Source organism: Thermobia domestica, chromosome 5, assembly GCF_964235325.1.
Source record: "Thermobia domestica chromosome 5, izTheDome1.hap1.1, whole genome shotgun sequence".
Lineage (NCBI taxonomy): Eukaryota > Metazoa > Arthropoda > Insecta > Zygentoma > Lepismatidae > Thermobia > Thermobia domestica.
In genome coordinates, this window is record NC_137458.1 from 82924885 (window position 1) to 82951309 (window position 26425).

At 33.7% G+C, this 26425-nt stretch overlaps 1 protein-coding gene across 1 annotated transcript in view; it reads right to left on the reverse strand.

Annotated features, from left to right (window-relative positions):
* LOC145685154 (pickpocket protein 11-like) overlaps positions 1-26425 on the reverse strand; it is a 73935-nt gene that overhangs the window by 36990 nt on the left and 10520 nt on the right. The window contains exon 3 of the mRNA XM_081757507.1: positions 23566-23857. Within this exon, the coding sequence (XP_081613633.1) occupies positions 23566-23857 (292 nt within the window). The remainder of the gene's footprint in view (positions 1-23565; positions 23858-26425) is intronic.

Consider the following 26425-nt stretch of genomic DNA (forward strand, 5'->3'; position numbering starts at 1 on the left):
GTGCTAGTGGGAGACAACTGTTTTGACCTCCGAATGTACAAAAGGGGCCTAGAAGTCCCTCCATGTGATATTATTTATCTTTCATACAATAAAAATTTTCTTTCTCTCCAAGATTGTGTGATATCATACATTACTTATCTACCATATTTAAGCAAATAATACATTTCTAACTTGCTCGTTAAGAAAATGTAACTAAAAATTAAAAAAAATCCCGTAATTTAACTTTGGAGGACTAGCAGATCAATTTCTCATTAATAGTTTTGATGTACGTTTACACTCTTTAAATTGAAATATGTTTTCAAGTGGTTGTTTCTCAATGGCAGCATACCGCTTGTATTCATGAATATCGCTTAAATTTAGCAAACAGCTACAGCTTTACTTGGCATAAAACAACTTCAGTCATGGCGAGTCTACTACCACGTATGCGGATAATACAAATTTTATTTTTCTACAAAACAACAACGCTGCATGGTATAATATATCTCAAAAGCGAGAACGAAAACTTATTGTTCAAAGATTATGGTATGTGATGACACACTGTATGAAATATTACCTAGACAAAATCTTCAGATACTTCATATGTGCTGGAACTATTTCCTAAAGAATTCGTTTCTTTTATTTTGAAGTTTGACTCTTTTTGAAATTACATCAAAGTTATTTCGAGCAATAAAAATATAACTTACCTTTGTTTTGTTTTGAAATACCTGCTCTCGTTTTCTGTCTGTACCTGCTTCTTACCTCTTTTCCACATAGTTTTCTGGTTGTGATTGGCGAAGTGTATATTCGTGGCGTAAACGAATTATCCCAGCTTGCCATTTTGCGCAAACTTCCCTATAGATTGTACTTTATTATTTGTTGTTCCAAGTCTTCAGATTCTGATTGAAGATTCGCCCAAAAATATTTTGTTCATTTTATTCAGTTTTTAATTTTACTTGTAAGAACAAGTTTTAAAATTTACCATGACATGATACCTTATATACATATACGAAAAAAGAACAAAAGTAATGTATTATTTCGATATCAGTAATGCGTAAATATACTTAATTTGTACACCACTATAGACAATTGCCACAAACCTTTGTTCTCTAATATGCACCGCATTCCCTTCTCATCACATGACGTCTGATTTTCTGAAATGACACAGTGTGAATAAAAATAAATATTGACGGAACTATTTAATAATATTTACTATCTCGCTTCACATATCAGAAATAAACCAAATGTATATGTAACTGTAGCTATCTTGAATGGTTAATAATGTAGGATATATCAATATATACATATTTTCAAAATTGCATTATTTATATAATTAAAGACAACTAAATGATCCACAACGTCAACAACGTTTCCATCAACTATACGTCTAGTGTTGTTTACTACCTAAAAGGTAGATTGTTGCAGAAAGCAGATTGTTGTCAATTGTCAGATTGTTGTTGTCAAATTGTTGATGATTTAGGTATTACCTAAAAGGAATTATGTATTTGGGTTTTCATTAAGTCTTTTGTAACGCAACCTTAATCCTTTAAAATTAAAATCAATTGAGAACTATTTTCTGAAAGTTGTATATGTTTTACCATTACGAGAATAAGACTCATAGACAATAATATACTAGTTGAAAAAGGAAGTCATCATAATAATATTTGTACTGTTGGTGACTTCTTTTAAAGTGCGAAAATTTGCGGCACACCTCATTACTATTTACTACATTCGGAAGTAAAAGGACCCGTGTCCCTGCAATCGTTTAATAAGATCTCTGCATTTATCTCTATTGTTCTCCTATCATACCCTATTAAATTTACATCATCAGCATATGCCATAACCTGGTGAATACTGTTCAACTCTAGGCCCTGGTTGCTATCTTTGATTTTCCTTATAGCGTATTCCAGAACAAAGTTAAATAATAATGGCGACAACGCATCTCCTTGTTTCAGGCCATTTTCGACGTGAAATCTCCTGGACAAAAATTTTCCTACCCGGACTTTACTTTGGGATTCATTTAAACATATCTTAGTTAATCTAATTAGCTTTCTCGGTATTCCAAGTTCTGTAAGAACGTTGTATAATGTTTCTCTCCTAAACGAGTCGTACGCCTTTCTAAAATCAATAAATAGTTGTTGTACCGGTGTGCTGTATTCCCACTTTTTCTCGACTATTTGGCGAATGGTAAATATTTGGTGGATAGTTGATCGATTTCGTCTAAATCCGCACTGATACTCTCCCATAATTTGATCTGCGTATGGCGTCAATGTTGCTAATAGAATATTTGAAAGGATTGTATAGAATGCTGACAAAAGAGAAATGCCTGGATAATTCTTACAGTCAGTTTTGTCGCCTTTCTTGTGAATTGGAACAATGACTCTTTCCACTCTTGTGGCAATTTTTGCTTGTTCCAGATAAGAAGAATGAGTTTGTGTATTTTGTTCCACAATTTTTCGCCTCCAGCTAAAATTAACTTAGCGGGATCTTAATCTATACCCGCAGATCTGTTTTTCTTTAATTTCTTTATAGCGGTTTCTATTTCTATTCGGTTGGGTTCTGCAATATACGGTTTTGCGGTTTGTATCTCCTTTTCTCCACCACACTATCTTTTGGTTGTTTGTTAAGCAAATCGTCTAAGAAATCTTTCCATCTATTTAAGATGCTATCCGTATCAGTGAGAACTGTACCGTCAGATTTATTTAATATATAAGCACGAGGTTGATAGCCTTTTTTAGATTCGCTGATCCCCTTATACATGTCCCGGATGCTTTTATTTTTACTATTCTCTTCAAGTTCCTTAATTTTAGTTTTCAAAAAATCGTGTTTCTTTGTTCTAAAAGTTTTCGAAGTTTCCCGCCTGATATCTGATAAAATGTTGTGTAGTTATTTCGTTCGGATTTTGTAGCCAGCGTAATTTTGTCTGTTTTTTCTTCTCTGCTAGTTTAATGCAGTCCTGGTCGAAACAAGGTTTGTTCCTGCGTATTTCCGCGTGTCCTAATTTTGCTTTTGCTGAAATTTTAACGGTATCTCTAATTTCAATCCAGCTGTCCTCAACACTAGTACACTCCAAATCATGTAAAGCCGAGAATGTATTCGAAATTTCAATCTGGTATTCCTCTCTTACCTTGCTCTCTTCTAATTGATTTAAGTTGAATTTCTCCGTTTTTTTACAATTAATATTACATTTATTCAACGATAATCTCTCTCGTATTATCGCTGCTACCAGGTAGTGGTCAGTGTCACAATCAGCTCCTCTAAACGACCGGACATCAATTATGCTAGATTGTCTTCTTCTATCTACTAAAACGTGATCAACTAGATTATGTGTTTTCCCATCTGGTGAGGTCCAAGTGTATTTATGAATATCGCGATGTGGGAATTTTGTACTCTTCACGATTAGATTTTTGGATGTTACAAAGTTCACGACCCTAACACAGTTGTCTTTACTTTCCTTATGCAGACTTTCGCTCCCTGTAATCGGTTTGAAAATATATTCTCGTCCTATCTTCGCATTGAAATCCCCTAATAGAATTTTGATATTGATTCGCGGGAATTGCTCAAATATTCGTTCCACTTTTCGTAACCTTATCTTCAGTTGGGGCATGTACATTTAAAACAATAATATTACACCACCGTCATTTAAGAGTAATAAAAGAAAGTCTGCCAGTAAAAAATTCAACCCGTTTAATTGCTGGTAATATTCGTTTGCTGACGAAAAACACTGTTCTTCACTGGTGATTTGCATTTCCTTCCCCGTAAAAGAACGTTAAATCTCCGGAATTCACAGCTTCATTTCCTTGCCCCCAAACTTCCTGAGCTCCTACTAGGTCCATCCTGTATTTCTCAAACTCACTCGTTACGTTAACGCGCCTGCCCTATAAAACTTCTACATCTAGAGGCCTTCTCTTCGATCCGCAACCTGAGGACGCGCATGCCGTGGTATGCAAAAGGGAAACATGGAAACCAGGGCCATCGCGTGGGTGGAGCAACCGCGGTGATTGCCCCGTGCGCCGTGACTAAGGGGGCACCCGTAAGACAAATCAACCAAATTCAAGGAATTCAGATTAAGTTTATAGATGTACTTTTAAATAATGTTTATTCAGATATTTTAATAATGATCAGAATACGACTATGTAAAATTTATTTATTCATTTCAAAATGACAGTACAACTTTTAATGCCCAATTATAGTGTCGTATACATAATTATCTAACATACACTGTTATACATACACAAATAAACGTCGCTTTTACAGAAGTTATTGTCTGACAATTGACTTGAACTAGTTCTAGGACATACTAAATACCTCTACTACATTAAATCTTATAATTTCGTTATTTGAAGCACACAGTCTCCACACAGAAGACTTATGTAATATGTTATTTCTTCCTTTTCTACAACAGAATGTCCCAGCGTTTGCTGTTGTAGTCTTACCTGTTGGGACACATAATAAAAGTTCTGAAACTAATTCTGGACAATCAATGTTATCGTTTAATAATTTATGTAAGAACAACAGATCAATCACCCATTTCCTTGTTTCTAATATTTGAAAACTAAAATTCATTAGAAAGTCTTCATAGGGGATATACTTTGGGTACAAACCGGTTTTCTTGTATGCAATCATTTTTTAAAATTTAAATTGTATATTTTTTATGGTATCATAGTATATACTGAAAATGGTTGTTTAAACAATGCAACAGTATTCTTATTTTGACGTCAAATACGAAAAATCTAATCTTATAAATCTTAATTCCTTGTAGAAATCCTCTCCATCCTATAAATTGAACCGAGGTTTATATATGCACTACTCATTATTGCATCAATGTGTTGAGCAAAGGTTAATTTGCTATCAAATATAACTCCTAAATATTTGATTGTATTAGGCTAAACAAGGAAGTGCTACTTGTTGAATAGGTAAAGTTAATTCGGTTTTCTTTCCACGTGAAAGCTACAGATTTACATCTGGACACATTCAGGACTAATTTATTCTTATCATACCACATTTCAACTCTCTGTAGATCCTATTGAAGTTTCCTGCAGTCATTAATTGAACTTACTTTGGTGTATAATTTGAGATCGCCGCCAAAAGAAACATGCGAAATTTTAATACAGAAAGGAATATCATTAATAACAAGAAGAAACAAGTGGGGATCTAGATTAGAGCCTTAAGACACTTCCAATAGAGTATTGAAATTGAAAATTAACAGTAATGTAATCCGGTCACCAGGGACATTCTCCCATAGAAAGAGGTATATGAGATACCGAAATAAGTTAAAACCAGTAGAACATATATCAATAAGGTACAGTCATAAAACACTGAACTGCTGAACAAGGCTGTATTATTTATAAAAATCAATACTTTACTTGTTATGTTTCGATCTTCTAACCAAGATCCTCATTAGACATATACTAAATCTGTATAGAATGCAACCAAACTATAATGCTTACACTAAAAATTTATCTGCTCTCTTATTGGTCCCAAGAACGAGCCAAAAGCACTTCTACAAGTAACGCCATCTATAAGCAAAATAATAAACTAGCGGTGAATAACAGAATTTTGTTGCTAAGCCAACAAACTGTTAGCAAATTGGAAATATACTCTTCCCTTGATCAGTAAATTCAAATATAATTTTCAACAAATGCTAATGCTTCCGAATCAAAATTTTAAAAAAAGGGGTTGAAACTTCGTTTTAAGGTTTGAACATTTTCATATCTAGTTAGGGTTGTCAATTTCAGTAGCAAAATTATCATTATAATTATTAAAAAAGATGTAGATGGAAACACTGATTAATTATCCACTAATATAAGAAAAACTAATTACCATAGATGTAACAGTATGTATACAGTCATCTCAAAATTAATACCAACTTCTTGGAATTTTAAGCATTTATAAGTATTTTAAAGAAGTTTCTACCTAAATATGTACAAACATACAATGATATATGTCAAATTAATGGAAATTGTTTGTATAATCCTAATCCACTCACGGGTGTTACGTATCTTTACAATAATTAATGGTATTAAACAAAAGTGTGGATAGGAAACACAAATCCGTCATGCTTAATGTTCATTTAACGGATGACTTGATGTTGCTTTCAGTGAGGACCGCTCACAACACGATAATCCACGATCCAAACGTGCAGTTTGGTTCCGGATTCCCTACTTCTTGTGTAGATGCCCTGGGTTACTTAATTGTGTTGTTGAAGTAGTCTTCCTTTTACTGAAAAAATTGAAAGTGATAGTTTTACCCATAAATATTGATTTACCCTTCATAAATTAAAGACATACGGCATTGACATGGGTAAAACGAGACTTTGCAACGCAGAAAGCCACTAAAATTAGAACATTAAGTGAGTGTAAGAAAGGTAATTGTGAAATAGCCCGGATTATGCAACTGCATAAAAGTACAGTGGGTAGACAGCTGGCAAATTTTCGGAAAGCAGGGTGCATAAAAAGTAGAAGAATTAACAAATGAGGTGGAAAAATGAAATTCCCGCCTAGACAGAACAGTGTACTGTGAAAGGTGTCTTGCAGACAGGGTTGAGTGATCAGCAAATCTTGCTTGAAGTTGGAGGGAATCATTTGCTGTCGACGTTTGTCCGCGAACAGTGAGAAATGGGTTAAAATCAATGGGTTTGCGTTCACATAAAGTTGCCACGAAGCCATTTCTTACAACTGAACAACGTAAAAAGTGCGTAGGTGTGCCAAAACTCACAAGGATTGGGCAAATGACCAGTGGCAAAAAGTTAGGTTTAGTAATGAAACGAAAATAACATCTAGGACAATAATTCACGGCAAGAGTTTATCACATGACTGGAGTAGCACTTAATTGTGCGTGCACTGTAAAAACTTCCAGGTACTCTACTGGTGTAATGATTTGGGGAAGTTTTTCTTCTAGTTGAATTAGTGAAATTTACGTTTGTGATTACGTTAATTAGAGATGAGCATTTAAAGTCATACAGTTTAGATGGTGCTTTTTATTATACAGCACTTTGCATACCATGGAATTAAATGTTAAAAGTAACAAATATAAAACTAGAAATTTTGCCCGATTGTGATAAGATCTTAATGATAAAAAGGGTAATAATGGTGGAATGTTTGAATGTGACAAAAGGTATAAAAATAAATAACAAATATATGTGTTTTTGTAATAAAGATGAGTGTTAAAGTTATTTAACATATTGAGATGGCTTTAAATGCCTTTTAGAGACTTTAAACTCTTTACCGTACATAGATATAATGAATAATACACACGATTCTGACATTTTTTACATATTAGAAATTTATATAGTTTTTAAGAAAAGCAGGTATAGAACAAACGATTAGTCAGATTTACCATTAGATCCGGAAAACATGTCTTCTGCAGAATAAAAATATCAAGAGCTATTAATAGCACTTTACAATGAGCACAGATACATAATTAACTATAGAAACTTAAAAAAATATGGCACTTAAAACCAACTTAAATATGATGCATAGAACATTAGAGTTTGTACAATGAGATTGATTAAAAATATATTTATTTTAATACTTATAGAATAAGAAATGCTGTGAACGATTTCGAAAAACACGTTTATAAACTCGTTAACATATCTGCACCCGGCAAACTATGCAAAATATCAGAATAAGAACATGTATTATCTCACAAGGTGAACATAAGAAACTTGAGATATAAATAACGAAATTAGACTTTGATTAGGGAATAATATTTACCAAAATTCTCTGTGCAATAAATTTGAAAAAGTACAACTGGTATTTAGAATTGAGAGGGTTTGGGGAACAGCAGTGTAACCCACATATTTTAAAAATACAGAGAATCCATTAAAGTTAACACATGTGGTTTTTCGTACAATATACCAAAAGCAAGTACAAGTAGTTGAATGTGCTATACATTTTACATACATAATTGTACAAAATGCCACATGTGTTTAACTTTAAATTGATTTTTCATCATTTCCAAAAGCTGTGGGTTAGCGTGGTGGGTGTTGCGTTAACCCCCTCAATTATCAAAAACGCTAATGAATGACTTTCACTACAACGTTATGATGCCAAGGTATGAGAAGAACATAAATTATGTTATATGATATTTGAAATTAAGATAGATGGATTTTATTAACACTTACGAGTGTCTGCACGTCACATAGCCTTGATATTTTTTTCCAAGTCGACGGATCACGTCATCCTGACGTGATGAAATTTCCCTTAATTTGAACAATGTATGGCTACCCGTAGACGACTTACGACTTCTCATATATACTTTGTAATTCTTATAGTACTTGTAAAAAAAATCTGGGTGACAGTGCATTAGGTACAGAGCCCATTAGAGCGATAACAATTAGGATACGTTTCTCGCGTCTTTATACGCATTTTTGGCTCAAAATTGGAGATTTATCTGAACAAGAAATATGGAATATGTTTGATGAGTTTCCTGTTGATTCTGGATACGAAATTCATGATTCAAATTTTGATCCAAATTATGTTGGCAGGGACGTTGAATTTTCTTTTTTTTTCTTATAATTTGTAATGACTGACCAATAAGGATGACTGTTACATAAGCATTTATATGAGTACATAGGAAATAACTCTTTGTAATATTTTGTCAGGTACAACAATCGTATTTATTTATTTATTTATGTATTTATATTCTAATACATTTTCTGATTTTCGTAGCACGACAGAAGGGCGAATGCAAAAAGGCGACTGACAAGGGCGACTCCAGGCGAAAAATAGAAATAAACGGTCTTGCACTATATTTTTACTTTATACTTGTACCTCTCTCTCATTTCGAAGTATCTAATGTTTGTATAAATGGTTTGTAACATTTGAAGGGCTGTAATGGGCCAAAAGTCTCATATGTGCATACTTATAATCAATCATATTGCTTGTCGGTACATTTATAAAACTGAAAAAGGTACATTTATAAAACAATATAAAAAGCTACATAAAAAATGAGAAAACAGATTGATAATGTTGTGTTCTGTAGTACTAAGTTCATATTTCAAGAAAATAAAAATTTTATTGCTCTAACGTTTTTACGCTATTTTGTATAAAAATGTAAATGTATCGCAAAACAGCCGAATTGAGAGAGATACATCGCAGGAATGGGCTCCTATTCGAATTTGTTAAGGAATGTAGGAAATTATGTATCATTTTGTCGCAAAGAAATATCTACAAGATAATAAATATAAGATAGCACTCATTAATAAAAAATATTGGGAAAGGTGAAATATAAAAATAAATCAAAGTAATGACGAATTTATTCAATTAAATAATATATATATATATATATATATTGTGGCAGAGTCTGTATTTTCATATAGCAGAGCTCATAATTTATCGATTAATGTTATGTTTATTTGGAATAATGGATTTATGAAAGACTTTAAATTTTTATTTGGTGAAGGAAAAATAACGAATATAATTTGTCAAGCTTAAGATTCTTGATAATGCAAGTTTTATGAAATTTATACAATTCTGTTGTCAGCTAATAAAAAAAAGTGAAAGCACATAATTAGTATTCTGCCAATGCAGGAACTTAATTTAGAAAATCTGTTGGCAAGAACAATTTGTAAAATCCTTTGAGTTGCAATTGTATAATGATTGTGAACACGAAACACATTCACGGGTATGTAGAAATTGTCTAGAATCATGAGATCAGAGCATTCCAAGTATTGAGTTGTTGTTCGCGAAACAAGGAAGCAACCTTGTTTTTCCAAAGAAAGGAGGACACACGTGCTTGACGTCAGTCGGCAACATCGAATTCCTGGGGACGATTTTCAAACAAAACCAGAGGGCAGGAGGTCTCTAGATCAGAGAGAGAATTACCGAGTCGATAGAGTCAAGAAGTTCCAATACAACGGAGACGTTTGTATGTGACTTAAAAGTACCGCTCCAACTACAAAGTTGAGACTGGAGTCTCAAAGCACTTATATTCAACGAACTAACTTTGGGAGTTAGTTATCTAGGACATTGGTCAGAGAAGCCGTTACCAATGTTGGCCGTGTCTTAATCAGAGAGACACCTATCCAGGACGATATCAACTTGGCGATATCGACACTCAGAGTCCAGCCCCAGGAGAGCACCACCAGCGACCATCGACGGAAGACATCATTCAAGGTATGTGTGACTTCGAAATCAGTGATCAAATGCTTAATGCTTGTCATGCGTTACTATTCTGGCAAACTTTCTAGATATCCGTTTTAGAACACACCATTTACACAGCAACACATAGTAATCAGAAATATAACTGTCAATTATTCATGTAATCTCCAAGTTGTAATTTTATTATTAATAGCGTATAATACAGAGATTGTCATGGCGGAGATGTTCTGGGTTTTTCTCAGAAAAATCATGTTAAGATTAACTTTCGCAGAAGATTATTAACGTAGCTAAATTCCCACCCTCACTAATGTCATGGTTGGAGATTAATTGGTTTGATTCTAGTTGCAGTAAATATAAATAATTCACACCTACCCACCCTTACTAATGTTACGGGAAGTACAGTGGAAGTACAGTAGTTGCATAATTATTTTAAGCCCTTGTTACTACTTAAGACTAAAGTTTAAAGTACAGCGATGAATGAGTAAGAGTTACGAGTTTGATTCTTTTCTGAGTAACATCCAATATAGTTATGGGTCGTAGTGATATTTTTCAATTTATTGTAACGGATAGCGTTCAAGGAACGAAGTAATTTTATTGGAGTGTGGTCGACAAGATTTAATTACTTTTACGACATATTTAGTGATAATATAATACATTATTATTGTAAGTTAGACAACAATAACGTAATAAAATATTTGTAAGAAATTCAATGAATGTGTAGAGCGAGAAAGCTGTGTAAATCATTCACAGTGAACGCAAGAGTGTGGCTTGCGCGAGTAGTTACGAACGTTGCCGATCGAAGACGTCGGTACACGAGCGCACACAGCGAGAGAGTACTTGATTCCATCCTTTACGGCGACTCAAGGTCGAGCGAAGGGCAGCAAAATAATAATAAGATCTTACGATTTGTTTTATTATACAGTAATAACGACAATGAGGAGAAAGAACAGATGTTTAGGAATAATGTACTAGGGTTAAGGTATAAACATTATTATTTGATAGAGTTTTAAGAGAAAAACTTCAGTATTGACGAATTGGTGGAATTAGGACTCAGACGGCATTTTATATCCGTCATAACAGGAATTGCTGAAACTAATACTATAGTGCGTAGTTCTATATTTTTCACAATGAAAAATGAGCAATTGAAGTACAAGATATGTGCTCGGTTTAGTTCTGGAGCTAGCCAGGAGAAAGTTAACGAATGGCTACACCGCTTTATAAATAAGTTAGAATGTATACAGGCAATAAAGATTTCCGATTTCATAACAACGTTATCACAATTCGAAAAGCAAGCCAAGCTTGTGATTGCCAGTGATAAATCAGCTTTAGATTTAGTGGCCTTTGCTTCGTTTTTCAAGCAGAGAACGACTTGGTTATCTGACTAAAGATGACGTAAACATATGGAGTTTATTGTACATAGTATATTATTATTAATACTTAGTTATAGATATATATATATATATATACAGGGTAAGACTAGGAATATTATTAGCTATTAATATTTTGTGTAAAGTTATTATTTAGGTTAGAAATTTAGTTTTAAGGAATAAGTGAATTTTTAAGTAGTAAGTAAATACGCATATATGTTAATTTGCAGTAGTGTTATTATTAGTGATAAATAAGTAGAAATCTGACATTTGATTATTGGAAATTTTGACTATGTCTTTAAGTTATATAGATAATTATAGAGACTAGAATTTAGTAAATTAATGGTGACATGATTATTTTTAAGTAAAAGACTAGTTCTAGGGAAAATGACTATAGAGAAGTGAAAAAAATTGAAAGATTTTTGCTATTAGAATAAGATTAGGGAAAAGGAGAATTAAGGAAGGCAAGAAAGAATAAATAACAAAATACAATGAATGATGCAAATTATGTAAAGTTAAGCTAGATAAGGAGTTTAAAATTAGGTGAAACAGTGAGATTTGGCAAACCTTTCATTAGGGGAAACTCTAATTAGAAAGGAAATCACATTCTCGTCGAGTTGAAATTTTGCGATTACCGAACGTCGATGAGAATAATTTATTTAAGAAATCACATAAGCCTTCCATGATAATTTCAAAGAGACACAAGAGTGACTCGTTTATCACGTGCAAAGCAGTGAATATTTTTTTGGTGGGTGATATCCTTCATTTTTTGACTAGATCCTAGCGAATACTAAATTAAAGTAAAATTAGTGTAGTTAATAAGTAATCTAGTATCCTAGTATGTAAAAATAGGATATAGCGAATAAGTTTGATTACAGAAAGATTAATTAATATCTAGTAGAACTAGAGTAAAAGTAATAAGAACTAAAATAGAACTCTATTTTTAGTTTTATTGCTAATGAATTAAGTAAAGTAGTCTAGCAGTATTTTTCATAAATTTGTATATGGATTGAAGGAGGTAAAGAAATTGAGAAGGTGTTGGAAGGAATGTGAGTAGTGAAAAGAAGGAAAATAGTAATAAAATAGATTATAGGAGTGATAGTAAATTAATAGATAAATAGAATAAAACTAGACGTGACGAAGATTAATAGATACATAATAAAGACATAAGAGTATGTAAAGTATAAATATGAGTATAAAGATGAATGAAGATATTAAATAATAAATAAATAGTAAATAGTAAATAGATAATAGATAATAAATATAATAGAAAAAGTATATTAATAGAAATAAGTGATATAGAAAAGAGAGCATGCTACGTTGAATTTATGATGAAAATATGAGTTTATTAGCGCTAATATACTGAATAATAGTGAATACTGAATAGAATAGAATATAAAATAATATAGATATAGTGCAGAAGAAAAGAAGAATTATAGATTTGGGGAAAGCAGACAAGGAGATTCTGCAAGGGTTAGCCCTAAACAAGAAAGGAACCTTTAAGAGATGGAGAAAAATAACGGAGTCTGACGACTGATTATGAGGTTCCATTTCGCAAGTAAGGCCCTGTAGGCATATTTTAATAATAATAAGAGTAATAAATAATAATGAATATAATAACAAATAGTAATAGTAATAACAATATAATATAAATAAAATTTATAGTAAATGATAATTAACGCGCGCATAATTAATTTATAAATATTTTGTCATTAGCTAATGGAATTTGTTTTTGGAATGGCCAACCAAAGCAATGAAGTTAGATAAATAATGATCACGTCTATGTTCACCGGAGTGATGAATTTATTTCAATCAACGATTATGTCGATATAGATTAATTACTCATTAAGTTAATATTAATTAAGTTAAAACAATTATTCTTTCGTCACGAGTAATTTAGTGAAAAAAGAAATTGAGTATGAAGAAGAATCAGATTTTCTAAATTTATATTACTCTGTCAGATTTTTATAATTTTGTACAGATATATTTTTTAGTTGTTTGTAAATGTGATAACTGGAAACAATTCTCGATTAGAATGGACGGCTAGTCGAGCAGCCGTTTAACAACGAAAGGTCTATCGAATCTTGCACAAATTCGAGATTCCATCGATTTTTACCTCTGAATTTTAACCGGGTTTTGTGTTCGGTTATCTAGTGTTAGATAAATACATTGTTTATTTTATAAGGTAGGATAGTTAAGTAAGTATAGACATCTATACATATATACATATACATATTTAAATAAAAAATCTCTGTACTTACCCTGGTAGATGCTTTTATTATTGTCCACATTGTTGATATTTATTATGGTAAGAGAACACTGTTATATTGTATCACTGTTATATTTTTCACTATATAATTCACGAAAAGCCAGATTGAGCATAGCTTTCTAATGCACTAGCATTCATGCTGAAATTTAGGTTACACTGGTAAAAACACTTCAAATATTGGGTTAGATGAGCACCACAAAACGGAAACAGGACACGTCACGAATAAATAATCGAACATTTTTGTGATAACCTGCGAAAAACCCGCAAAACGAAATGCTAGATCAACGCCAACAGGGAGTTTTTCTTTCCCTGCGACGTGATAATACTCTAAAACGCAAAACTATTGTAAAATTTCTTAAATTTTCAAGTGCGTTTCAACACCGTGCTAACATTCAACCGAGGTGACGCCCAAATGGATCTTGCAACGGAAGTTCGGATTAACCTTGGTGCAAAAAGGCTGAATTTGCGGTTCACACTCAAAGTTACTCGCAGCGTTGCAAACGGCCTAGAGGAGAATTTTCTTCTCTACCAGAGAAAATATAGTGTTTATTTTTTTTAACAAATAAAGTAATGATGTAGTGATACTTATTTCTGTCAATCACAATATCACAACACTGCATATAATATTAGTGTTAGTGTAGAAGTTTCGTTTTCCACACAAAGAATGAATATGGTGTGGAAAAAGTGGAAAATAAAACTTTGTATATACTGTCAACAAGTTTCCAAGTTGGCAAGTATGTACAATAAAGCAACGGAAAATTTTCATTATCCACCTAGTAACAGATAAGCTTAATTTCGAATTATAAGAACTACCAGAGACGCAATTAAGACAGAACAAATTATGCTTTCGTTCTGTTTCTTGTTGCACTCACGAGATGGAGTGAAAGTACACTTTTAAATGTATATTTTGCATATCACATATTAATCAAATGAAATAATTAAATAATTATTAAATATTGATAGATTATTAATTTTTTTGGTTAGGAAATGGTTCAATTGACTTGTAAATATTTATTTATGTTGTTATATACTCTTTATTTTTGTCAATATTATGTTTCGATTTCAAGTTATATTTTCATATATTTTGTCATATATCTACAGGGCGTTTTTTTTAATCACGATCTCCGATGAGATCTAGTTTGTTAGCGTAGCTAATAATTTTTCAAGAAGGGGCATATGGCAGAGCCTGTATTTTCAGATAGCAGAGCTCATAATTTAACGATTAATTTTATGTTTATTTGGAATATTGGATTTATGAAAGATTTTAAATTTTTGTTTGGTGAAGGAAAAATAACGAATATAATTTGTCAAGCTTAAGATTCTTGATAATGCAAGTTTTATGAAATTTATACAATTCTGTTGTCAGCTAATAAAAACAAGTAAAAGCACATAATTAGTAGTCTGCGAATGCAGGGACTAAATTTAGAAAATGTGTTGGCAAGAACAATTTGTAAAACCTTTTGAGTTGCAATTGTATAATGATTGTGAACACGAAACACATTCACGGGTATGTAGAAATTGTCTAGAATCATGAGATCAGAGCATTCCAAGTATTGAGTTGTTGTTCGCGAAACAAGGAAGCAACCTTGTTTTTCCAAAGAAAGGAGGACACACGTGCTTGACGTCAGTCAGCAACATCGAATTCCTGAGGACGATTTTCAAACAAAACCAGAGGGCAGGAGGTCTCTAGATCAGAGAGAGAAGTACCGAGTCGATAGAGTGAAGAAGTTCCAATACAACGGAGACGTTTGTATGTGTCTTAAAAGTACCGCTCCAACTACAAAGTTGAGACTGGAGTCTCAAAGCAGTTATATTCAACGAACTAACTTTGGGAGTTAGTTATCTAGGACATTGGTCAGAGAAGCCGTTACCAATGTTGGCCGTGTCTTAATCAGAGAGACACCTATCTAGGACGATATCAACTTGGCGATATCGACACTCAGAGTCCAGCCCCAGGAGAGCACCACCAGCGACCATCGACGGAAGACATCATTCAAGGTATGTGTGACCTCGAAATCAGCGATCAAATGCTCAATGCTTGGGATGGGTTGCTATTCTGGCAAACTTTCTAGATATCCGTCTTAGAACACACCGTTTACACAGCAACACATAGTAATCAGAAATATAACTGTCAATTATCCATTTAATCTTTGAGTTGTCATTTTAAGTTAATCCCCATAAGAAACCTGCTTAAAGCGTTTACCTCTCGCATAGAAATCAGTATCGTACCCACTTATTCTAGATGGTGAGTGGAAGGTGATCTTATCATTTCAAAGATTACATCCCCGTTTCAAAGGCACGAACTGAGAAGGTTGTCAATATTTAAAGTGGATAATAAAGAAAAGAAACTGAAAAAGAAATAACTAAATCAGTACTAGCAAAGTAAATGAAATGGGATGATTATGAGAAATGTCGATAAAATTATAAACCTAACCTGAAGTCATAAGATGATGATATTTTTACTGTAATTGTAAGTGAACTAGCATTAGATTATTTATATAATAAATTATATATGTCTTGATCATGTAAATAAGTTGGATGAGGGTAATTATGCGATAGAGTAGAAATTTAATTATGTATAGTTTTAGATATCGGTACTTTGTCATTAAATACAATTATTTGAAGCGTAGCAGTTTTATATATATTATAAGTTCTTTAAGGTTAGTTGTCGCAAACGCCTACATTATGTTCTTTTTCGTATAGAAGTTCTAAATATATTATATAAGAAAAACATTCATACTGAAAACTGGCTGACTTATATAGAAGTTGTCATCTGTTTAATGTTGCCTACACTGTTTTGTTGGTATCGTCTAAAGTTTTGGGAAAAATAGTCCTCTACATCATCGTAACTTTTATCGTAATATTCATCACAAAACCAGCAATTTTACTATTAGAAACTTTTTTACATATGTGGTTTCCCGAAATTAAATTGATTATTCGTGACAATCCTACTGCTTTGCAGTAATATTGGCGATTTTAGCTGACCGGCATTCCGATCAGCTCTATTTAACAACAGTTTTTATAATAGTTAGGTAATTCGTTTGATTCTTTGTTTTTAAGGAAATTATTAGTCCACTTAGCTATAAAAAATGTCTCCAGAAATTGTCTTTTAAACATACAATTACATACAATTGTGAATATTCTTAACCCGGGAACGGTCGACAGGTGAGCGCAGCACTCACCCTGGTTTATATTTTCGTTTCAAAGCTGCCCTAGTGGGGTCGCAGACTTGAGGCGACGTCTAGCTGTCTCTTGATGTGTCTTGTGTGTGAGAGTCAAATGTAACCATTTCATTCTCTCCTGTTGGAGTAGTATTGGTCATATAAATGTGACTATGCGTATTTTATCAGCGCCACGCTCACCGACGGCTTGAGTGATTTTTCCGAGATCATGGGCAACAAGAAGGAGCAGATTCAGCTACGGCTTGCGAAAATCAGAAGAAAACGATATGATATGCTGCCTGTCAAGTGCCAATCTGTGCGAAACACAGTGTCAGCATCTTCTGGAAGTGTGATGGGTGACATCAGTAAAGTGATGAAACATGGTGTAGAACAGCGTCTTATTGAAATACCTACTGTTTGTATCAAGATACATATATCTTTAGTTTCATTAGAAATTTCCAACTCAAAATATAAATAGTATGAACATATGCAGAGCATATACTGAAACCTCGCTCTAATTATGTAAATATTTTTTTAGAAAAAGTAATCCTTATGTGATAATGACAATAAAAATGTTATTCTACGCGACAGTGATAATCACATAATCATATTGTTTATGGGATAAGATGAATTTGATTTCATAAAAAAAACTTTGATAATAAAAATAGATATAACTTGTAATAAGAAATGGTTATATATAAACGCATTATAATTTTATTAGCGATTTTATTTTAATAAAAATAATAATACATCAGAAAATGTCAACATACAGAAATGTGTTCAAAATAAATTCCATATAAAGCCATAAACAGATATGGAAACGATTATATTGTAAGTGAGCGCCGTGCTCACCTGTCGACCACTCGCGTCACAAATCAAGACTCGACCGTTCCCTGGTTAATAATTGTTAATACGATGTGTGTAGTTTTCTTCATTAACGAGTCCGAAGATGCAAATGATGTTAAAACAATGATTATACCAATTACTTCACGTATTATCAACCATTATCCGCTTCGTATTGAAGTACAGTCCAGTCATATTTGGACAATTAAGGATAGAGGTTAGGAACATCAACATAATATTAAATAAAATTGTCTTGAAATAAGTGTATTGCAATAATAATAATAATTTTGTTATAAATTAAAATTACACAATACACTTCGTTCGAATTAACAAATCCTTTTATTTTAGCATAACATTAGGAATTGTAAAATACATGCTATAAATTCATTTGTTCTAATATTAACAATATGGGTGCGTATAACACAAAGGATCTAATAACGGAACTCTAGAAGGGAGTACGATAAATATACTTTCCATATGTAGGAAATTTTCTTTGGAATCATTAAGCTAATACAAATTAAAATTTTGCCAAAGTGTAAAATTTTAATCGCACATGGGGTTCCCAAGAAAATTTAAGTGAACTTTTTTCGAAGGAAAACTTTATTGTATCTTTGTGACCTATGTTAAGATAGGAACAAAAAAATATTTAATTTTTCCATTGAACGGCTGGCAGTGGAGCCTGATTTGCACAAAACAATGATGGATTTCGGAATCAAGCAACGGTGGATCTATGGAAAAGGGGAACAACTTACAAAATAATTGTACGTATCGCAGGAGTATCTTTAACGTAATAATAACCGGAAGGCACATGTTGGGGAATGGTATCCCTATCTTTGGAATAGAAACAAAACTTCTGTAGCGCTCACAGTGAAGTAAGGAGAAGATACTGAAAAAACATTTCGTTTGAATGTTGTTTGATTTATAGAAAAATTTTGATTAAGAAAAAACCTCAACTAACCAGTCACTCATTGTCACACATGTCATAACAAACTATAGTGGGAAGAAATTCTGAACAATAGTAATAATAAAAATCATGTAAAGTTGTTGTTTTCATATATATTGTTTAGTATACATATTGTTTTAGCGTATGCCTTCACGTAATTAATAAAATTGGAAAATGCCATAATTATGCCTGAGACAGAAAACTTCCAAGCATGATAATCTTCCTGTTTAGTAATGCTTTACTGTTGAAAGTGACGGATGGCATGATACGTCGCATGTATTGTTATTTAGAAAGGTCACTGCACATTCACTATATTGGTATTATTCTTATTTGTTTCTTCTTTGTTTTCTTTCTCCTTACTTAGGTTGCATTTTCTTCTTTTATATCTTTAATGGTAAATAATGTTTTGCAATATCATAATGATTGTTTCTTTCTTCCCCTTCCCAAAAATAATAGAGTTGTTGGAAAGATAAATTTACTTTGACTCCTTAAATTTCCTATTCTTTGAAGAACAGCGTAGATGGATATTCTCATATTAGAAATGAATTTAGATTAGTCTGCACATCATGTTTCTGAATTTTTACAATTTCCATTTAAATAATGGAGTTTCTCTTTAATTCAACCATCCGTCACCAATTTGTGGATCAACATCACTTGAGCATGTTTACATTCATGCTAAACGTATCCTTATTGGACATAGGTTCTTCACTATATATTTACTATTTGACAAAATTTTACTCCTTCGACACTATAGAGCAAAAAGGAAGGCTAATAAACAAAGAGGCAAACGTTATATTAAATTCCAAACCTACTACTTACCACATTATAAAATGAAGGGTATATCTACTAATGGAGATGACACACAAAATAAAATGAATAGCTCATAAGTGTACAAAAAACTAGGTAATACGAGCTGAAAAGAACTTCGGCTGCACAGGGAGACAACAAATGTAAAACGCAATAAACATGAAGCCAATGGATCTAGGTCAAAACCCCCACAGCCAAAACCCCCACACTCAAGAAATGTTAAAACGCCCACACAAACGGTCATAACCAACACACAAATGGACAAATCCCCCAAACGCACGAACGGTCAAAACTCCCTCAGCGAAAACCCCCACACTCAAGAAATGTCAAAACGCCCACACGATCGGTCAAAACTCCCACACAAATGGACAAAACTCCCAAACATAGCAACGGTCACAATCTCCACATAAATGGACAAAACCCCCACACAATCGGACAAATCCCCCACACTCTGAAAATACCATGATTGCACGTCTTTGTTGCGGCTCTTTACGACGCCTACTTTAGTGTTTCTGTCATTACAAAACAGTGCAAGAAGAATAGTTGCAACATCCGTTTAAGTGGAATAAAAATGTTATTAAAAAGTACAAGGGCAAGACATACAACCAGGATCATTTCAGAGTGTGGGAGATTTGACCGATTGTGTGGGAGTTTTGTCCATTTGTGTGGGAGTTTTGTCCATTTATGTGGGGATTGTGACCGTTGCTATGTGTGGCTGTTTTGTCCATTTGTGTAGGAGTTATGACCGCTGGAGGTTATGACCGATTACCAGTGTGGGGGTTTTGGCTGTGGTGGTTATGACCGTTCGTGCATTTGGGAGATTTGTCCATTTGTGTGGGGATTATGACCGATCGTGTGGGCGTTTTGACATTTCTTGAGTGTGGGGGTTTAGGCTGTGGGGGTTATGACCGTTCGTGTGTTTGGAAGATTTGTCCATTTGTGTGGGGGTTATGACCGTTTGTGTGGGCGTTTTGACATTTCTTGAGTGTGGGTGTTTTGGCTGTGGGGGTTTTGACCGGTTCCCGAGCCAATCTGAATTCACTTTTAGTATCAGAATAATTTGACGCGTTTTAGAAGGAATAGTAAATGAAAAGGAAATAAAGTGAATTCATCTTTCCAACAATTATTTGTTACAGGGGAAAGAAAGAATCATTATAATAGATTTAAATATTTTTTCACAATTAAAGGTGTATACAAAGGACGGGAAAAAAGCTTACGCTACTACAAACAAAGTAAGGAACAAATAAATAAATAAATACATAAATAAATAAATAAAAACAACATTAATATAGTGAATATACAGTGATTGTCAAACCTAAAAAACAAAGCTTCATTCTGTGCCACCATCGCAGAACAGAAGAGCATAATTAAATATTGGGATAACCATGCTTTTAACTCTTCAGCGTTCAGAATCCTTACCATTTACAATTTATTATGAGATGTTTGATGGTACGAGAATGCTTTAACTGAGGTTCATTTTATGCAAAGTATTTCAACAAATCAAATAAAGCTAATCTATTGAGAAAGTCAAATCAAATAATTGTTCACTGTGTTCGCGTTATATCAGTATGGGCTCTACAGAGATTGTGTGAAGTTCCGGGTGCCACTCACCAACGTGAGTCTTTTATTTGAGATTACCTTAAAGTTATTTCTAAGGTATCTTCAGTTACTTCGCAAGCTAGTTCTTTTTTCCATAGTCTAAAATTCGAAACCCAAAGTCACTATACAATTTAGTTTCCACCGCCAGTCATTCAATGGAAAAGTTGTATTTTATTCGGCCCCCATCTCCACATGAACACTGAATGAACCGTCAGGTTCTCCTCTAAGTAAGTTCAATTAATTATGCTAAGAGCCTCATTTACGAATATTTTTTTTCAGATTTGTGGAATTATAATTTGTCTAGGTTAATCAGTCCAAAGATAGTTTCTTTCGCATGAAAACAATATCTATAGTACTCTCGTCTTGACTTCCGTCACTATTCACTTTTATGTTTTTACACACTGAGCTCATCCCTCTTGCTAGGGTCTCAGGTATACAAACTTATAGTACATAGTTTAGAATTCCTAAATCCATACTTAAAAAAAGAATTTATTAATTCGGAAGAAGAGAGCTATTTCGCAATGTCAATTTAAAGAAGAGATTATTATTAACATACTACATATACATTATTATTTTCCTGTCTGTTGCCAATCTCGTTCCCGCCTTGTACAAAGATCATGCACTAAATGCGAAACGGAGAACGGTTTATAATATACTATGTAACGAACAATATCATTCCTTTACTTTCAAAGGATTCTTTTGGTAGCCGCAGTTAGCACACACCGAAAGATTTATGCCCTTTATTAGGGATGCGAAGTTAATAGGAACTTTAGGTTTAGGTCTATTGTTGTCAGGCGAAGGAGATTTTATTAACTTTATTATATACAAATTCACTCCAACTAAAGGACATCATGGCCGTTAACTATAATCATCAGACCTAAAAAGGATATGAACACTAGCCAACAGTTAATCAGGAGAGAGGGAAGAACAGAACATGTGTAAAAAATGAAATTGTGAGGTGCACTTCACATCACAACACAACATAGAGAAGAGAGCTAGACTGAAGAAGGAGTGTTATCATCTGTTCAGGGGTCGCTCTGGGTGGAATGAAGACCGGGGGATCCCTATTATTACGGTGGGGTTATTATCCAACACTTATGTTGGATCGAGTGATGTAAGGTAGAGGAATTGCAATGAGGAAGTCTGCGAGAAGTTGAAAGTCTGAACTATATGCTATAAGGAGTTAATAGTATAGGGTAAACAGCAGAAAAAGAGAATAATGATTTGTCGTCTATTCTGTTAGAGGGTTACATATTTGAAGAAGAACACTCGTTTTGATAGTGGTCTAGGTGGGCGAAAGCGGTTATCAACCTGCGTAACTATCTTATGAGTTGGGCCAGATAAGTAGTCTCTTAAACGGTACAAACAGAAACCCATCTTCAGTGACCAGGATGATGGGATAGGAAATAAGAAAACTCGTCACTATACAGAAGTTGCGCTACAGAACAAACCGAAGCTAAGCTAAGCTCTCCGAAAGTACCTGCTTAAATGTTGTTTCAGGACTCATTAATAAAGAGAAATAAACATATTGTTATACGAGTATAAATAATGCCCATAATACGTTTTAAAACCGAAAATATATATCCATATATATTTAGCCATGGGTAAGATATATTATTATTATTATTATTATTATTATTATTATTATTATTATTATTATTATTATTAGTAGTAGTAGTAGTAGTAGTAGTAGTAGTAGTAGTAATAGTAGTAGTAGTAGTACCCTATTATTAGCATTTACATGTACTATATATATGCCTAATAAACTACAAGCATTTCTATAACTATGTTTCCAAAACAATTATTACGCACTCATTTTAAAATGATTGAAAATTATAGCACTTTTGATAAAGAATTATAACTGTGTATAGTAAGAATTGCAGCAAGGAACATTACGCTGCCTGTCATGCATCCATAATATCTAGTGACCTAACGAAATTGGTCAAATAATCTTAAGTTTTCTCTCCAACATTTAACTTGCACACAACAAGGATAAGCTTATCAAAATGATTGTGCACCTTAACACGTAACGGTTACCGTACATTGTAGGAGTGCAGGGGCAGTGCATATTACGAGAAACATATTACATAATGTCAAGACTTGCTGGAATCGAATTGTAATATCTTATTTGAAAAAAATAGTATGACATCAAATGCTGTAAATAATAAATAGTGTCTGTATACTGGAAAAAGATTATTAATTCTATAATATTGACGGCGTTTTATATTACACGATTAAAACTTACCATATTATCTATTCCGCATAGTGAACAACAATATTTATCATAAATGTATCACTCTGTAGGTTTCTTGCATTCTACCATAAAGTTCAAATACGTAAAACATAATAATGCAATACTTGGAAAATGAAAAACTGGTGGTAAATCTAGGATATATTCTTCGCTCCGTGATATACCGTATAGTGTTAATCACCCTACCATTCCATATCCAACTACAACGATTACTAATTTCTATTTTAACCAAAGCATTTAACTTACCTCTGTTGTTTCCTACCATGGTGTCTGTACAATTGCAGAGCGCCATACTTTTTTCTATTTTGCACTGCCAGAGACAAGCGGTATAACTATAATGTTCAAGTACCCACAGTCCTTCAGTTTCTTCTGGGAATCTGCATTGACGAGATTCTATACTCAGTCTGCGGACATCCTCATCTGCTATTTCGCCTCTAATTAGATACTCCGCATGCAATTCCTTTACATTAAAAAGCATAATGGCTCCTGTGAGATGGGAGCCTTGTGTGGGAACATCATAAATATCATGGATAAATAGCTGCAGATATACAAAAAAAGAAAAAAAACGCAAATATAAAATAACAAATAATAAAATAGTTAAATGATAACTAATGTACAACAAAAGTGTGTACAGCATCCTCATTCCAAAATTAAATATATTTTATTTATATCTATCTATCTATACCAAAGTGTCACCGGTTAGTCTGTTTGAATATCCACGTAAGGAATCGAGAGCAACTTGCACGACGCCAGTCATTTCTTTCGGTGCATATGGTATTATCAGTGATCATGTGTCATGGGAGGAGTTAGTTTGGCTGAGAATGGCGCGCATACAAGGACTAAGTGAATTCGATAGGGGTGCCATCATCGCTGTCATATTGCGGGTTTGTTGAATCGTGCCAATAGTGCCCAATTGCGCCACACAAAATCAAAGGTGAGGCATGTGATCCTGAAATGGAAACGTCACGGTGTTACCTGTGTCTCTTAATTGCCCGGACGACCCAAGAAATTGAAGGGCATGGATTGGAGAGTGCTAAAATGGATGATATCAAGCAATTGCTGTCAAACTGTACCTGCCATTCAGCACGAGTTCAACAGTGCATCGAGCACATCAATTTTATTGAACACACGTGGAAAACTATTAACATGGCTTTACATACTGTAAAATATACAACAAATGTAACATTACTTTCTGGAGTTATGACTAGGAGAGGTAATTACCTCACTGAGCTTTCGGTTCCTCAAAATATATACCAAACTTGTTACCTTCGCTAGCTCGTACATTTGAGTATTTGACATGATATTTTTACTGCTGTGCACGGAGAGAATAATCGAGCGCATTTAAGAGGAAAACCGAAATTTTCGGAGGAAAATACGAGTTTTAGTCCAGTGAAATTTGGTCCGCTCGGTTTTGACTTTAAGAATTGGTCAGGTGTGATTTTGCTACGAAGATACTTTGGACTGCAAGGATTTGGCCATACAAAATTTAGCTACAGACCTTTGGAGCGCAAGACATGGCTAGGTTTGTATCACATAAGATTTCGCCCGAAAATGTGAGGGGAAGGCGATATTTTGATGAGATATTCTAAATAAAGAATCAAGTGACTGTTAGAAAATAGAATAATGATGTTCCCTTAGCAAACCCAAACGATAACATATTTTACCACACCCTTAGCTTGAACTTAACGTGGTCACGAAAACGGAAAGGGCACTGAATGACAATTTCTGTAGCCAGAAAATATGACACCAATAATGCATAACACAAATCAAAATTAGTAAGCAGAGTAAACTATGAAAAATGCAACCCTCAAAATGGAAACAAGCATCATTAAAAAATAGTGATGAATTTTAAAATCATTAATAAATTTATGATTGATTTTTCTGTATTTCCTATAGTCAACGGGATAAGGAGAACCATTGAACTCACACAGGTGCATATCAGGATGGACGTGCAAAGGCCAAAAACTTTCAGATGGAAAGGATTTAACGTGAACCTGCCTCTCAAATGTAACACTTCACAGATAAACAGACCTGATGCATGAAACGTCAAGAAACGTCTTATATATCTTGATAAATATATGTTCTTTCGTCCTGATAAACATATTAATATATTATACAAGTTGTTAACAAAATTAAGAAACCTAAATAACATTGATTTTGATATTAAAAAACTAAGATGAAACTAAATATTGGTAGCCATTTTCAAAAGATCTTATTTAACACAGATGTGATTGAGGTGAAGGTGAACCACATGGGATAACTGGGCAATAAATTTAAATAATAATATGGAAAAGTCGGTAATTTTATATGGACATTGACATACGAGGGCTATCCAGAAAGTAGATTACGTTTTGGAATAAAAAATCAACAAAGTATAGGAAACAAATTTTATTATATACAGATGAAAGCCACACACAAATACTACTTTTCGACATAGTCATCATTCAAATTAAGGCATTTATCGTAGCGATGTACGAGCTTGGAAATTCCTTCGTCGAAAAATTCGGCCGCCTGCGACTTCAACCACTTCGTTACCTCTTCTTGCAGCTGTTCGTCGTCATCAAAACGCTGCATAGCCAGCCACTTCTTCATTGCTGGGAATAGGTGGAAGTCGCTCGGTGCCAGGTCGGGACTGTACGGCGGATGAGGAAACAACTCCCACTGAAAAGATTCAAGAACTTCACGCGTGACATTTGCCGTGTGGGGCCGGGCGTTGTCGTGAATCAACAAGATCTTAGAGCTCAACATTCCTCTGCGCTTGTTTTGAATTGCTCTTCTGAGGTTTTGCAGAGTTTGGCAATACCTTTGAGCGTTTATTGTAGTGCCTCTTTCCAGGAAGTCCACCAAAATCACACCTTTTCTGTCCCAAAAAACAGTCGCCATCATCTTCCTTGCCGACATTGTTTGCATGCATTTCTTGGGTTTTTGGGGAGAACCTGTGTGCCCCCACTGCATTGATTGCAATTTCGTTTCACAGTTCACGTGTTTCACCCATGTTTCGTCACCAGTAACGATGCGATCGAGTAAAGAGTCACCATCCTTATTGTAGGCGTCCAAAAAGTGCAACGCTGCAGCCATTCGCTGATTTTTGTGGTCCTCTGTCAAG